This window comes from Lagopus muta, chromosome 5, assembly GCF_023343835.1.
Source record: "Lagopus muta isolate bLagMut1 chromosome 5, bLagMut1 primary, whole genome shotgun sequence".
In the NCBI taxonomy this organism is placed as follows: domain Eukaryota; kingdom Metazoa; phylum Chordata; class Aves; order Galliformes; family Phasianidae; genus Lagopus; species Lagopus muta.
The window spans coordinates 6,998,867-7,014,702 of NC_064437.1; the positions used below are offsets into that span (position 1 = coordinate 6,998,867).

The following is a 15,836-nucleotide window of genomic DNA, read 5'->3' on the forward strand; positions in this document are numbered from 1 at the left end:
CCAGGCTGATGAGAAATTTCCTTCTTCAAGGTCTACCCTAATTTCTGCACCCTTAGCTTCTCTTAGTTCCTCCTATTGTTTCTAGTTTCTCCATTGTTGTTTTCCTTTCCCTTGACAGCAGTCTTAGGTGGTGCTAATAGATTTCAGCAGCAGAGGAAATACAGTACCAATAAGATTCGGGTACCGAATCCCTCACTGGCCACTGAGCTTAGTGGGATAAAATTGTCCTTCATGTGATTTTAACAGTGTCCATGGAGTAATTCTAGCCATTGGCCTGTTCTGTCTCTCTCTGCAGCTCCTTCTACCTCCATCATAACATGATGTGGAGGAGATAGGATCCCTACAGCAGCTGCTATTGTTTGATCAGCAGCACAATCTTTGTTGGAATTTCATTTCCCTTGCAGCCTCGCTTCTAGAATTCATTTGTCATCCATACTTTGTAGCACTTATATTTGCCTGTAATTACATACCAGTCTGGCAATACTTTATTGTTAACATAAAGCACTGGTGTTTAAATCCCCAATCTTATGCTGAAGTATTTGCAAAACTCTGTAATTGCTAAAATAATAAAGCTGCCATTATTGTATGGGAAGTTTACAGCCTGTTACTGAAATACTTGTATCAGCTTAACTATACCTGTATGCATTCCTCATGTTCTCATGGCTTAAGAGAGACTTCCCAGTTTCTGTTGCTTTCACAAAATGGCTGAGGTGCGAAGAGACCTTGTGGATCCCTTCGAGCTCAGGATGTTCTATTATTCTGTGACTATGACTTCTGGTAGCCCAGAGCTGCACTCATATGTGTTATCTCAGAGCATGCAGGGGACTCCACAATCTCTGGACAAGCAGTTCCAGGGTTCAGTCAAAACTTCACTTTTTTCTGGGTTATGGTCTGCTCTCATGTACCATTTGTAAGAAGTCTATAGAAGATAGCTAGGAAAAACAAGTTCGGTTTGGTTAAACTCGGTGTAGTGGGTAGAGATATCACTCCAAACGTTTATGGATCTGCAAACCAGAAAAGATAAAGTATTTTGGTTTCATTTTGTGTTGGCTTTCTGCAGGCAGAAGAACAGCAATGCCCCTCTCTTGTTGTTCGTTACTTACTGTGCTGTTGTTTAGCCTTTACACAATCCCCCGCTATGTCAGTTTGCTCCCAAACTAGCTGGGCAAAGCAGACCTCAGCACTGGACACCAGGGTTAGAGTAACTGGTGCAGGTGCATTATAATTTTTTTTTTTTTTCCATACAGAAAGCTCAAAACATCCACACCGAGTATAAACATGTCTCCAGCAGCTTGGGAACTTGTGCTGTAATGAATGGCACGGTCTCTCAGCTTTGTTTTCATACACATGCATAGAACATCTTCACGTGGGGGATGGCAAGGAGACTCTGAGTTCTTCCAACAGCAGCCACTGGACGTTACCATGGGTGCCCCATCGGTGGCTCAGCACCCCACACAGCAGTAGCATCACACTCTCAAGACCTTCACACAACAACGCACGTTCGGACTGCGCTGGTATTGAGCCAATAGGTGCCGTTCTGCGGTGCCGCCCGCCTGCGACCCACCTGCTCTCCTCTCCCCCACTCCTCAAAGTATTGCCCCGGCCTACGTGCGTGCTCCGCGTACCCCCACAGAGCAGGAACAGCCCCGCTTCGGCACGGGCCCCGCACCGCAAAGAGTTCGGTGCATCGAATCCCGAGGGGCAGCGCCTCCCCGCCCGGCACGGCCCCGAACCCGAGGCGGCAGGGCCGCACCCGTTGTGCCCTCGGTGACAGCGCGGCCCCCTCCCGCCCACCCCTCAGCCCGGCTCGCGTCGCTCCGCGCTGGATTGCTCGCGTCTGCCCGGCGCTGGGGCTGCCCGGCTGGCGGCGCGGCCAGGCGAGCTCAGCCGAGCGCAGAGGCGGATTTTGAGGAACAATAACAGAGCGGGGAGTGCGGGACCGGCGCGGCCGCCCCGCCCGCCGCCGCACCATGTACGCCTTTGTGCGGTTCCTGGAGGACAACGTCTGCTACGCGCTGCCCGTCTCCTGCGTGCAGGACTTCAGCCCCACGTCCCAGCTCGACTTCGACAACCAGAAGGTCTACACGGTGTACCGCAACCCCGAAGAGGCGGCGGAGGAGGACGACGAGAGCACCGGCGAGTGGGGGGAGCGCCTGCTGCTCCACAAGGCCCAGATCCTGGCGCTGGCAGGTGGGCGCGGGCAGGGCCGGCTGAGGGAGGGGGCGGGCGGCGGACGGCGGACGGAGCCCTGGGGAGGGGGGGGGCGAGGGAAGACGGGGGGGGATTCGCAAGTGACCCTCAGGGCTGGGCCGGGGGGACCGCAGGGTGGGGAGCGGGGCCGGGTTGGGAGACCCCCCCCCCCCCCCCCCTCCCCGAGGAAAAAAAAAAAAAAAAAAAAAAAAAAGGGAAGGTTTCCCTGCCTAGCGTATTTATAGTGCATGGAGTCATTTCTGTACCTTCGCAGCTCGTGTTGCCACATTGGAGCTGTGTTGCTGGTTTCTGTCTGCTCTGTTAGTTTAAGCGACTTCTCAAATTGGGAGGCAGCAGCAGGGGAAGCAAAGCTTTGTGTGGGGCTTGGTGGTGCTCACTGGGGCTCCACGTTTCTCGTACACACGGCTCCCTACCTACAAGCACTGCTTCAACTGCACATTTAAAACGCAAACCCGTACTTTGGCCATTTAAACCCTGGTGCTGCTGTGTGGTCCCCAAGTCGTGTCCTGTTGGCAGCACGAAGACTTTCTGTAGTTTCTTTGCAACCGCAAAAAGCTCTGTCCTCCTCACAGCTGGCATGGGAAGAAAGTTTGAGGGTGTTTGAAGCGAGCTGCTGGCTGGTGTGGAGGTGTCCCATAGGATGGGACAAGCTGAGTGTCACTGTGTGGCCCACAGGATGCAGGGTTCCGATCCTGAGCTCCACATCTGGGGAGAAATACGGCCCGTGGCCATTTCCCCAAATATGGCCTGGGCTGCCAAATCTGCTCTCCTGCACTGCAAAGGCCCCGAACAGAGCAGCTTGATGTAAATGTAAAACTAGTGTTTTCCTAGTTTTTATTTTATTTTTGGAAACAACAGTTTTGGAAACAACAAAGTAGGTCAGCTGGTGGTCCATCTAGTCCCTGAGTCAGAGAGTGACTTGTACCAGTGGCCTGTGTACAGTAGTGGCCATAAGCAGATGCTTGGTTCAAATAAGAAACAGGAGAGCTTGTACATCATTTCCCTGTAGAGTTTTTCTGATCTGTGAATATCTGCAGGAGTATCCCCAGAGTTCAGAAATAACAGGCCGACAGAGGAGTGGATTCTTCTGCAAAGTTTTTGTCATCCCGTGCCAACATGCAGTGTTTTGTGTGACTTGTCTGTAGCACAGGAGAATTGATACATGAATTATTTGCATGTTGCCTGCTGTGTACATGAAGACAGCAGTGTCACTGCTTGGGGTTTGCTTGGCCTCTTCTCAAAAGTTACCCACATGGAGTTCGCCTTTTTGTTTCTTACTGGGGAAGTGCCCTTTCTCAAGCGTTTCAGAGTTCTCAGTCATGCTGTTTTGCTCATGTGGTGAGCCTGCAAGGTTGCCACTAAGTTTTCCAGCAGAAAGTGCTCTTACTTTAGTCAACTCACTCATCCCAGACAGAGTTTGTTCCTAAGAGAAGTCTACTAGAGAGTTTTCTTCATCTCTCTAGAACCAGAACAAGGCAGTATATATTTTTTCTCCAGAGGGCAAAACTTGTTATCTGTTTTAGAGATCTGCATAATTACTCCTCAGAGATCTTAGTTTTTACAGGAACTTTTCCTACCAAGCCAGGAACACAAAGAAACATAAAGCTATTTTTATCATGTGTGCTCCATCTCAATACATATGATGTGTATGTGTGAGTTACATGTTTCAACATTTTTCATATGAGTCTTTATTCCGGTTCTTCTTTCCTTCCTCTACCATATAAAAATTCCATAACTGAATTAAACATGCTGTAGCCAAAGGATTAGTTACTTTCAGAGTTTTCACTTTCTCACCAAGCTTTTAATGTTGATGTTTATTTTATAGTGGTTAAAACACTGGGGATAAAGGTTGATCTTACATGAAGATACTTCTGGTTTCTAGTGACCAATTAAGTTTGTGTGGCAAACAGATTAAGACAATTTATAGCAAGCGTTATGAATCTGATGTTATGCAACCTGCTTTTGTAATGTGAAAGATGAGTTTAAAAGTCAGTAGTGTGTCACATACTTGCATGGAACTTTTAATCCTGAAGCATTACAATGTATGCTAGCAGTAAAGTAAATAAAATGGGTAAAATAGCTTTTATCTTTAAAATGTATAAACTGAGATGATTTGGAATTTCTGGAGGGGAGCCCATGTCTGCACAAATTAGTGCATCAGTGACTTTAAGGATTTACTGCTTTGTTTTGGGGATTCCCCATTAGGAACAGTTTTTAGGATCACTGTGGTAGTACACATTAAATTTAAACAAAAAAAAGTGGGAGGGGGAATTTCCTTTTATTTTCAGTTAGTTTCAACGTGCTCTGTTATTTTCTTGGTAGAATTTCAACAGGTTGCACAGTGATGTTCCAAAGCTGTTCAAGTAAGCAAAATGATACCTGCTTATATATATTTTCATGATCTAACACTGTTGTTGCAGTGGGAGTTAGAGTACGAAAAAACCTCTTAGCTTTCCTCTCTAGCAACATCGAAAAGGAAGGAGTAGAGAAAGAATGCTGATACAAAATCTAGTTGAAACAACTCTTCTACTGTCTTTAAAAAAAAAAAAATAATACACTTTTACCATCCTGACACTCTAGTTTACCTAGAGATAGATATATGTTCACGCCCACAATACAAAATTTATTGGAGCATTTGTGTTGTAAATCATTTGTGAAAAAATTGTCCTGATTTGAAGGACTCGAGGTGCATTTCTTTGTTCCCTGTGTTGAGGTTGGATATTTGGAAATCTGTACATCAGTGAGAAATGGATGCTGCGAGGCAGGGAGAGCTGAAAAGGGAAGAGTGTTGGACATGCTCAGAACAGCACATAGTTGTGACAGACTTGATATGACGAGGAGATAAATACTGTCTTCTGACAACTTCAACAGCAGTACATAGTGGTATTAGAGCACAGGGATTGTTCTGAGCAGCAGTACGTGTCTGTTGTTCCTCTGTGTGTGTGGTTGGGGAACCTTAAACTATTTCAAAAGTTAGCCAAAGACTAAGGCTGAAATAAAGCAGGTTAACCCCTGACTAGGGCAGTTGTAGACAGCTGAGCCATAGAAAGCATGTTAAAATGAGTGTTCTGTTCCATAACAAGATCAGCATTTGGTTAACAGGCAACTGATGTTACGTAGTTATAAAGGAATCACTTTATTTACCTCTTGAATGGAAAATACAGCTCAGTGGACTGAAGCTGCACTGTAAGGCAGTTTCTTGAGGTGGCATGTTAACTGCTCTTTCTCGCTGAGGATAAAATAAATTGACAGCTTTTCAGAAGGAGCTTGAGCCTTCCTTCTGATCATTCACACCCTTCATTTTTATTTCTTTCGTGTCCTTTCATCTAAACACAAAAGCTGTTTTTCTCGTCCCTCTTGTTGAAACAGGTGTGCCACTTGCAACTTTTTTTGCTCCTGTCCGATGTAATCATTGTCAGTTTTGTCCATAAGCACGTGTACACCTTACTGTGATCCTTATGTGACCCTGCTGGAGCCACTTCTAATGCTCATCACATTGCAAAGCAAGGTGGAACAAATCAATGTACAGGAACTTTTAAAAAGTTCACTACTGCAGGCTGCATCTGTTGACAAGTTAATAGTGACTGTCTTCTAATTGGAGGCATTCTTTCCTGACTGCAGTAAATAATTGCTCTCTCTAGCTACTGCCCTTAGCACTTCCCACCTGCACCATAACAGCAAACACGTCTCAATCAGATCCTGACTGCAGTTCCCTGCCTGCCACAGCAGGCACATTAATACCTGTGTGCATCCATATTCTTCCTTGTCCCTTCATAAAATGTGATGCTCCACTTTTTATTTAAGTAGGTTGTGTTTTTTTATTATTATTTTTTTTTCTTTTTAAAGTCTGTAAAAGTCTGAACAGCTCATGATGAGGTAATTTGCTGCGTTTCAGAAGGATGTGAAGTCTCCGTTCCTGGAACAGTTTTCAAGTAAATGATTTTGTTGCTGAGTTTTGAGTAAGTTTGAGGGTGGATTCATCCTAAGAAGTTGAAGCTCCCTGATTTGAACAATTAAAGGAGGAGAGAAATTATCGAGTGCTGGAGTAGGTGAAAATTTACAAGTTGGGATTTTAGGTTATACCAAGATTGTGCAGCATGTAGGTCAGCAGGTGATGATGGGTAAAGTCATTCTGAATCCTTTCACTGTTCAGACAGCCTGGGGAGCTGCATTAGGTAGAGCAGAGTGTGGCAATGCCATGGCCTGTGCCATGCTCAGACACAGTGTTGCCCCAAGTAAGGTAGTGCCATGAGGGAGTTGTAGGAAGCCTTCCAGCAATCGCTTGTCACAGACTTTGGTCTGTTTTCCTGGGGTAGCTCAGGAGGACCTGTGGGCTGAACTTTGCATGGCTGCGTTTGAGCAGCCAGCCCACTTTGTCCTACCTGAGCACTGGGGTTTGCCTTGGGGTGACCTGGTCACTGAGCAGAGCTGAGCCCAGCAGTGCTGAAGCGAGCTTGTTCAAAACATAGTCCATTTCCTGTTCATTTTTAACTATTTCAAGATGAAGGATGGATTTATTTTTCTTTTTCCCCTTTCCTCTATATTGTACTGTAGGAGTGTGTCTGAGATTTAAAGAGCTTGTACAAGGGTGCCATTTTTCTTTATCGTATCTGTTTGTTCAGCTTTGAGGTAGGGCTCATCATTGCAAAGCTGAAGTGGCAGCATCAAAAAGGAATTTAGAACTTTTAAAACCATATCCGGTAACTGTTATGATAGTGGTGATGGGTACGTATCATCAGCAACATAAAGTGCTAATGAAAAGGGATTTAAAAGCAATTTTACTGCAAGATTTTACCCTCTAGTTATCTCTTTCTATGTATCTTAGTGTGGAAAGAAGTATCTTTTGGTCTCAGCTGACCTGCTTATTCCTCAGTCACTTCTGCTTTTTGCTTCAGAAGAGTCGGAAGTCATTTACTAGTTTGTTTTTATGACGCACACCCTTACGTGTCACCTACAGCATTGTGATTTCTCTTGGTCTTAATACACACATTACAGCATATAACACAAGTTATGCTTGTAAATGTTGCAGAAGCTCAGCTATGGTACAATAAAAATATGAATTTCAGGATTTTAATAAAATTGACTTCAAAGGTAGTATGGGGATGGTAACTATGGTAACTAACACTTACTAATTAAAATATGCTAAATTTTGCTGGGAAGTGAAAAAGGAGATTAATGTAACTTATCATTTTTGTTTTCTTAATTTGACTGTAAAACATTTTTTCCAGTGCTAGCCTAAGTGCTAGTCTTTATTTCCTGGGTTGTTGGGGCTTTTTTTTGTATTTTTTTTTTTGTTGTTGTTGTTGCTTCTGGAAATCCTTTAAAAATAGCACCAACGGAACCACATAATTTTTGTGTGGAAACCAAAAAATACATGAATCTACCCACTATTTCCATAGCAAACTCATTCCTCGGGCAGAGAGGTTGTGGAGGTTTCCTGGAGAGTTCCCTGTAGGCTGCTGCTTTTTCTGGCCTTTGTGATCAGGAAATCATTATCGAGGGTTGGTGCTAATGAAGTTCTTTGGTGTGATTCAGGCTGACTGCTTCTAGCAGGCAAATTGACAAACTGTAGCTGTCATTCCAAGGGTGATGTCTTGAGATGAACTCTAGAACTTTTTGAAAAAGAAACAGCTTTTGTAATAAGTAAATTTTTATGAAATACTTACCATATCCAGCCTTTTGAAAAGTAGTTCCCATAATAGAGTTTTGCATATAGGTACAGAGTAAAGACTTAAAGGATATTAATGTTATGCTTGTTTTCAAGAATATATGTTTTTTCATTTAATGGTAATAATACGTTATTGGTTTTGATTCCAGAAGGATTATGAGAACTGTTCCAAAATAGTTATATTCCTTTATGCTGGAGCAGGCTGCCCAGAGAGGCTGTGGATGCCCCGTCCCTGAAGGTGCTCAAGGCCACAGACAGCCTGGTCTAGTATTAAACGTGGAGGTTGGTGGCCCTGCCTGTGGTGAGGGGTTGGAGCTTCGTGTTCCTTGAGGTCCCTTCCAACCTGGGCTGTTCTATAATTCTACGTTTGACGTGCTCAGAGTGTTGTACAACATTAACAAATCTGCACAGCACTTCAGTGGGGCAGATGGAAGCATTGAGATAGAGATCAAGTTATTCAATGTCTGTTTTTAAGTAAATATCGGATCCAAGATTGGATCCTCACCATTTTGGGGGGAAAAACAAAAAACAAAACAAAAACAACCAAAAATCACCCACCTTGATTTCATGTTTCTCAATCTGCGTGTCTTTACTTGATTTAATGGCTCCATCATTCTCTACTGCCAACAGACACTGTTTTAATCCTCCTCCTAAGAAATTAAATGGGAGGGTTTTGTTTATAAAAAGAATAATAACTTATATTGCTTAAAAATAAACAAATTAAAACTTACATAAATTATTATTTATTTTGGGCCGTGTTGCTTTTGGTTAATTATTGTTGGAGAGGCTTCATATTAACTTCTGAATTAAGAAATACATCATCAGTGAGCTTTCTTGACTCAGGTTTCTGGTACATCATCCTCCTTACCCAATATCTCCAAACCTAACAAGCCTTTTCCCAGTCTCATTTAGAGTTATTTTCAGTCTGGCTTCTATTCTCTCCATTCAAATGCAATTCATGAGGTTTAGCAACCTTTTGGCTGGTTTCTCAAGAGCATGTCTTCACCTGTACATGCTTTTTGGCCTTGTTTGTCAGTGTTGCTGCTTGTTATGTTCTTCCCTGATGTTTGGAGCACACTTCTTTTTGAAGACATTTCCCTAGTCGCTCAGTTGTCTGTTGCTGTCTTTTTCTCAGAATGTTTTTCATGGGTATTTAGTTCTTAAATTTTTGAGGGTGATATTAGCCTTGATGATGGATACTCAGCTTTGCCTTTTTATTCCTTACTTTTGCCACTTCTTGAAATTTCTTTCTAGCTTTCTTCTCTGACATCCTTACGCAGAAATGTTTGATCCCTTCTCTGCCTGCTCCCTTCGTTTTAGCTGCTTCAACTTCAGTGGCTCACCTCCTCGCATACCTTTTGCATTCCTACACTATCCATTCCACTCTGTTGTATATTATTGTGGTTTTGAGTTTCTTCCACTTTGGTAGAGGTCTTAAGCTCAGGGGTGGTTTGTGCAAGAAGAATTTTTCTTTCTCTATGTCCTGATCACCTTCTGAGCCTGTAGAGTTGTTATACGTTCTGAAATCACATCTCCCTCTTAAATCTTTCCTCTTGACTTCCTTAGCATCTTGCATTAGCAAGAAACTTATGGCTCTTCCATTTCTTTCCATTTTCAAATAAACTAGCTTGGTTTGTTCTGTTGTGTTATCACACTGCTTTCATTTTCAGTCACAGCGATATTGATTATTGTTTATTTGTATTTTAGTGCCACTTAGGAATCCATGCTCTGTGGTGCTCCATGCTTGTATTTGTTTTGAAGCACCAAGTATACCTTTGTCTATGGGTTTTTTGTTTTGGTTCTCGAGAGTCTGTCTTGTTTAAAGTGTGCACTGAAAGCTGTGCAGAACCTATGGAGGCAATGCTGTTCTCTCAGGCAGCAGTGAGGCAGTTCCCCCCATGCTGCTATGTTGAATTCTTCGCAGGTGCTGCCCATATGTGTTGGGTATATGCCTAAAAATGGGAAGAGTGATGTTGAATTTTTTGAACTGTCAGTATATCATTTTTCAGAAGGGATGGAATTTTTTTTGAAGGCTTAGGGAAAGGGTGAATTTTGCTCAAGGTTCTCTCATTTTATTATTGTAAGATTTATAGCATCACTGATCCCCTTATTTGGGCTGATCCAAAACCTTCCATCCTTCATCTACTCAGGGTGCAGAGTTTTTCATCTTTGACTCCAGAAGTTAGAGGACAAACAAACTTACAAACAGAATGTGAACTGTTTTTTGAAGGGATTAGTTTCTTCAGTGTGTACCATTAATTTAGGAAGTAAGGAATGTTTTAAAGAGACTTTGAGTTTTCCGTAGTTCTACTCTACATCCCGGAATATAGTTTTCAATTTTAGGTCACTAACATATTTTTACTTGAATTTAACCAACTCATTTCCTGCCCTGTCAAACTCACTTTGTCTGCCTCAGTTCCCTGCTGCTGTACACTCGAAGCTGTTGCATTTTGGCTCTGATCCACCCATTCTGATGCTGAAACGAAGGCCCCGACTGAAGGAGACATTCCAGGAACAGTTTATCCTTCGCTAGTTGATACTGATTCTCTAATGCAGGCATGTTTTTTTGGCTTTTTTCTTTTCTTTTCTTTTGGCAATGCTGAGGGCAAATGTCTTCCCAGGCACTGTGAAATTTCCCAGCAGTTTGCTTTCTTCTTGCTAGCTGAGGAACAATGGGAGATGGCCATACGGACTGAGAAGTGCTGTCACATGCACTGGCTCTTGAGCCCTGTACTTCAATACCTGGTGAGGTTGACTGGTGAGATCTCTCCAAGCCTGACCTTTTCCTGGAGTACTGTTATTCCAGAATTCTTCATTCTGTGTACTGAATCACAAAATACCATTTTCTCTGACTACTGTGCACAAAAGCAGTTTTTCGTGCTCCGTGTCTTCTGGAATGTCTGTTTAAAGGGCAGAGGGCTTCAGTGCTGTCCATGCTTGCATCGAGCTTCTGTGCTGTTTATTTCATTACAAGTACCTAATTAGCGATGTTAAGTGCTAGTTCTCTGTGGTCAGTTTCACTAAATCACTTATTTCACGCACAGGAAAAGCAGTAGATACAACTTAGTGACAGTCTGTTTATGACCACCAAAGGGAAGGTATAATCTTTAACTTGTGTCAAGGTTTAAATGACTGGGGGCAAAGTCTGGACAAACAATTCACGTCATTCCAAAAGGCTCTGAGTGACAGCATTTCTGGGGCTGCCTTTCTCAGTGTGTTCTACAGCTCCAGTCAGCAAATTGCATCTTGTCCAGTTGTTCAGGTTCATATCCTAGTTTTCTTCTGGCTCAGGATTTGTGCATGTTTCACATTTTCTGGATTGCTCTTTTGTCCTTGCCTTTTGTAGGCTTACACAACAGCAGAAATGGAGTTCTAAGAAGAACAGATCAAAAGGCACATTCATGTTTCTCCTACACTTCCCTCTGGTCCACTCTCACTTCCCTCCCACCCCTTCCCAAATTCCATTAATATTTACAGGACATGAGCCAGTACTTAACATTATCCTAAAATTAAGAGGGTTTTTTGTTTGTTTGTTTGTTTGTTTTTCTGGCTCTTTCTGCAGCTAATGTGGAAGACAACAGAAGTTAGAAATGTACTTCAAAAAAAAACAAGAACAAAAAAATCCTGAGCTTTAATTTACACGGGCTCATTTTTACCATTGTTTCTTCAAGTTTTGTGGGGAAAAGTAATTCTTCAACTCACTGGTTTGTTTACAGGATAAGCAGTAATATCAAGAAAACAAATGCAAAGATTTGCCAAATACAGGAGAGACTTGTGCGGATAGTTAGACACCAATAATTGATAAACTAAGCATTCGTAAGGAAGTATATAAATACACTTTTACCTTCAGTCCACCTGTTAAGTCATGTAAATACAGATTTCATAGGCAGACTGCGAAACTGAGAGGGGAATGGAGGGTAAAGAATTCAGATATTATGCATTGTTTTACTTGACCCCCAAACTGGTTATTTTCTTTCATTTCTGTTCTTCAGAGCATCGAATGCGTTTTTAACCTTTACAAGTTGACTTAAAAAATAGAAAGCCAAAACCAAAAGAAAAATATTTCTGTTCTTCCAAATTGTTTTTAGTTTAATGTTTTGTATGTCAGAAAGTATTTGCTGACTTCACTGTAGCCTACACATGCACTTATTCCTCTGTGACTCCTTTCCAGAGTGTTTCAAGCCCTTTTTTTCCCAGGCCATGGGCAGAACTGATGGTGTCCGTTTCCAGTTTGCCTCGGGTTCTGGCTAGGGCTCACCTCAGGTAAGTGCCAGCAGGCACTTTAGGTAACTATGTGAAGCAATTGGATGATGTCCACCTTGTAAAGAGGCCAAGGGTTATTTCAGACCAGAGAAACAGATCTGCATTCTTTAAATGCAGAAGAGATGTAGAATGTTGTTCTTCATGTTCTGTGGAAGATGGTTTGGCAAAGCAACCTAGGAAAGCTTGCTCTGCAATACATTTGAAAGAATTGCGAGCACATATTTTAGTGAAACACTCCAGTGCACCAAAGTATACAGTCACAGAAAAATGTATATTTTTCTTTCCATCTGGATTTATTTATTTTTCAATTTCTGATCTTCCAAGAAGATATCAGTACCCATTAACCTATCCTTCAGTCAAATTTATATGTTTGGGTTTGTCTGTTTTTCAGTAAGGGCTGTCTTATTCTCTGCTCTTTGACAGCAGAAGTGAGCTGTGTCACTCTTCTCATGAACCTATATTTTCCAAATAAATGGAAATGTAGAGTTGGTTTTTGTGTGCTGTTATTATTTTTCTGTTTCTTTCTCTGTGTATTTTTGTGGGTTTTTTTTTTTCCCAACACTGAAACTGTTGGATTGCCTTTTTGTTTTACTGGGATAAGCATCCATGGTGCTCTGGGGAACAGAGAATGATCTAAAATAAGCCTAGCTGTTTTCTGTTGTTTATCTGTTTCGTTTTGCATCTGTCTTAGTATTTATTGCAACCATCTGCATTTCATTTCAGGTTGTCTAATGTCGTCTTCTGCCTTTTCTGTGCCTTTTCTTTTTACATAGCCGTGGGCTGTAATATCACCATTTGCCTACAAGAGATCCATTTCTATCTGTAACAAAATGAATTGCATTCATCTGTGTAATTCATTTCTAATGAATGCCTCGCTCCTCATTAAACAGTGATTTACCTTTGTTTCCCTTTTCTGTGTTGTCAACTCTAACCATTTCAAGGTCCTGTGGAGAGATGCTAATGTGAGAAAGCAGAAGTCAATGCAACTAAACACTAAGAAATGTCATCCTCATTAGCACCTTCAAAAATATTCACGGGACACTTTCTGAAATACAGTTTGCAGGTGGATAAGAAAACTCCAAGCGTTTTCTTATTCATAGACTTTCAGTGCACAAATACAACACTTCAGACTTTAAAGGCATCGCTCCTTGTCGAAGTCCTGCATGGGTAGCCAAGCTGGGAAATTTCTTTAGGCTTGGTTTGCTCTGCAAGAATTTCACAGGTCACAGACACATTTGGGGTGACTGTACTCTTGCTTCCCTGCCCTCTTTGCATCTTTTCAAAAATATTAACATGCTTCAAACATATTTTCAGGAAATACTTAATTTTGAGGTATTTTAGAATCTTTCATACTTGAAAATATTTTACTTAAATTTTTTGAGATTCAAAGATTTCAACATGTCCTGCAGCATCTCCTTTTCCTGCCTTTGCACGACTGCAGAATCTGCCATGCTAGCAAATAAATCTGTGCTGCTGATTGTTGGTACAAGTGCAGTACAGGATAAATAACCAAGTTTATTTTCATTTAAAGCCTCAGTAGAGTCTGAACTGCAGCAACAGATAATGAATATGAAAATACTTTTGGTAAACTTAAAGTAATGCAGATGCTTTTAGGAAGTTGCCTTATTTACAGCATCTTTAACTCTTATTTAGTGATAGTACTACCTACTTGTTGACATTTCTGATGGTTCCAATAAACTTAGCTCGGCATTTTACAATACTTAAGCTTGGGTTTGGCCAGATTGATCTCCTGTTGAAACTCTAGCATCGTCAATGGCTATCAGTTGAGTTACACCGTGCATTAATTTGAAGGGAATGTAGCATGGGAGATATTTTTTTCTTCTTTTTTTTTTTTAAAACGAGTCTTACTGAAGTCATGTAGCATTTGGAAGTAAGAACACTGATTAATGTAACAAAATTTTACTTTCAATATACATTTTAGAGGACAAAACTGACCTTGAGAACAGTGTGATGCAGAAGAAAATTAAAATCCCCAAACTCTCTTTCAATCACGTAGAAGAAGCTGGGGAGGTTACAGATTATGGGGAAGAAGATGTGGAGCTTAGACACAGTAAGGTACTGAAGACTTTCCTTTTTTTTCTTTTGTTTTTTTTTTTGGGGGGGGAGGAAGTGCTTGGGGCATGTACAGACTTCATAGCTTAAGAATTCCAGTGCTGCTTTTGATCTCCTTAAAACATTGTGTTTATTGTAATTGGTTCAAATTAGGAGTGGAGTGGATATGGTATGGGTTTTCAAAAACCTGATTCATGTGCAATCAAACACTTTCCTGTTTATATGGTCTCACATGGCTTAATCACCATTTGAGGTTTTTGGAATGATGCTCTTTCACTTGGGTGCAGAATGCTTTAAAAGTGACCAGCTGTTCTCAGTGGCACTTATGACCTAATGCACTTTGCTTGTTTGGAATTGGAAGAGGTACTCTGAGACTTCTCAAATACAGCAGTGCTTGAGAAGGCAAACTGACAAGGCAGCATCCCTACATTATAACTGCCAGTTGCCTTTTTAGGTCCAGATTGCAGAAGCCCACTATGTAACCATATTTATTTTTTGATATCAGATAATTTCTTTAAAAGCCTGCCAACCTTCAGAATAAAATAATGTTCTGTGGCTTCATGTGTTTTGCAGCTGCAGGAATGATGCTAGTACATCTCTTTATGGTGGGCCAGCATTTTTTTTTTTTTTTTTAGAGCATGCGTGGAGCAGGCATAACATGAAGTAATCTCATTTTCTGCCACATTACTCGTGGATACTGTGGTATGGGAATTGGTAGTGTCAGCTTCTTGTCTCTAGTCTATGAACTACATTTGCTTTCCTTGCAGTTGCTTGGAAGTTCAAATGCTTTTTCCATATTTGGCCAATAAAACATAGTGATTTTTACACGTACATTTTACATTTTACATTTTACACGTACCGTTACATTTTAATACTGCTGTATGGGCCCCCAAAAACAGGTGTGCTTTTATTTATAGAGTTTGGATTTTATTTAGAAGACTGAAGGTGAATTTCTGCCAAGAGTTCAAAGGAGATGAAGCCTCTGCAATGTAGAACTAATAGCGAAACAATCAGTTGATCAGGGAAATGAGATAGATGATACGTTCTGTCTCCAACTTCAGTGTTTTCAATTCCCTTTCATTGTTTTCTGATAGTGTTAACATATTCACCCGTTGGGCTAATGTAGCAGGGGAAAAGTCAGAAGGCTTTGTCTCCTTGTGTGTGGGAAGGACAAGCCCTCAGTGCAAACAGCAGCTTTGTGTGGTATGCTCCTTTGATCTCTGATGTCATCACAGGTGACAAGCATAATTGATTGTCTCTCTTACCTACCAGAAAAGCCATTGTTGTAGGAAATCTAGATGTTAAGCATGAACTTGAATGGAAAAGAGCACTAGATCCAGTGTTCTTTTTTTTTAATAAATTAGCTTTGTATATGGAATGGAGTGACCTGTTACGCAGTCAGTTTGCACAAATGCAGAAAGAAAGACCTGAAAGAAAGACATCTGTATTTCAGAAGCTTGTATATGCATTTTGCATTACGCCTGCATGGTAGCTACAGCATGTGTCTTCATAAGGATTTGATAGGCAAAACATTTTTGCAGGCAGACTATTTTTTTTTTTTCTGCATTTTTTTTAATAAGTAAAAGAATATTAACGGTCCACAAATCTGTAGAATTTTAAT

The 15,836-nt window shown here is 41.5% G+C and overlaps 1 protein-coding gene across 6 annotated transcripts in view; it reads left to right on the plus strand.

The window, feature by feature from the left end:
- The window catches only part of BEND5 (BEN domain containing 5), an 851,759-nt gene that overhangs the window by 502,825 nt on the left and 333,098 nt on the right, over positions 1–15,836 (plus strand). For 2 of the 6 annotated variants that reach the window (XM_048944761.1, XM_048944760.1), the window contains exons 1-2: positions 1,803–2,190; positions 14,085–14,218. The exons of 2 other annotated variants lie outside the window; for them this stretch is intronic. In XM_048944761.1, the coding sequence (XP_048800718.1) occupies positions 1,971–2,190; positions 14,085–14,218 (354 nt within the window). In that variant the 5' untranslated portion in view covers positions 1,803–1,970. Of the gene's footprint in view, positions 1–1,802; positions 2,191–12,050; positions 12,143–14,084; positions 14,219–15,836 lie in introns of those variants that run through there. 2 more of the 6 variants (XM_048944763.1, XM_048944762.1) reach the window with 2 other exon arrangements.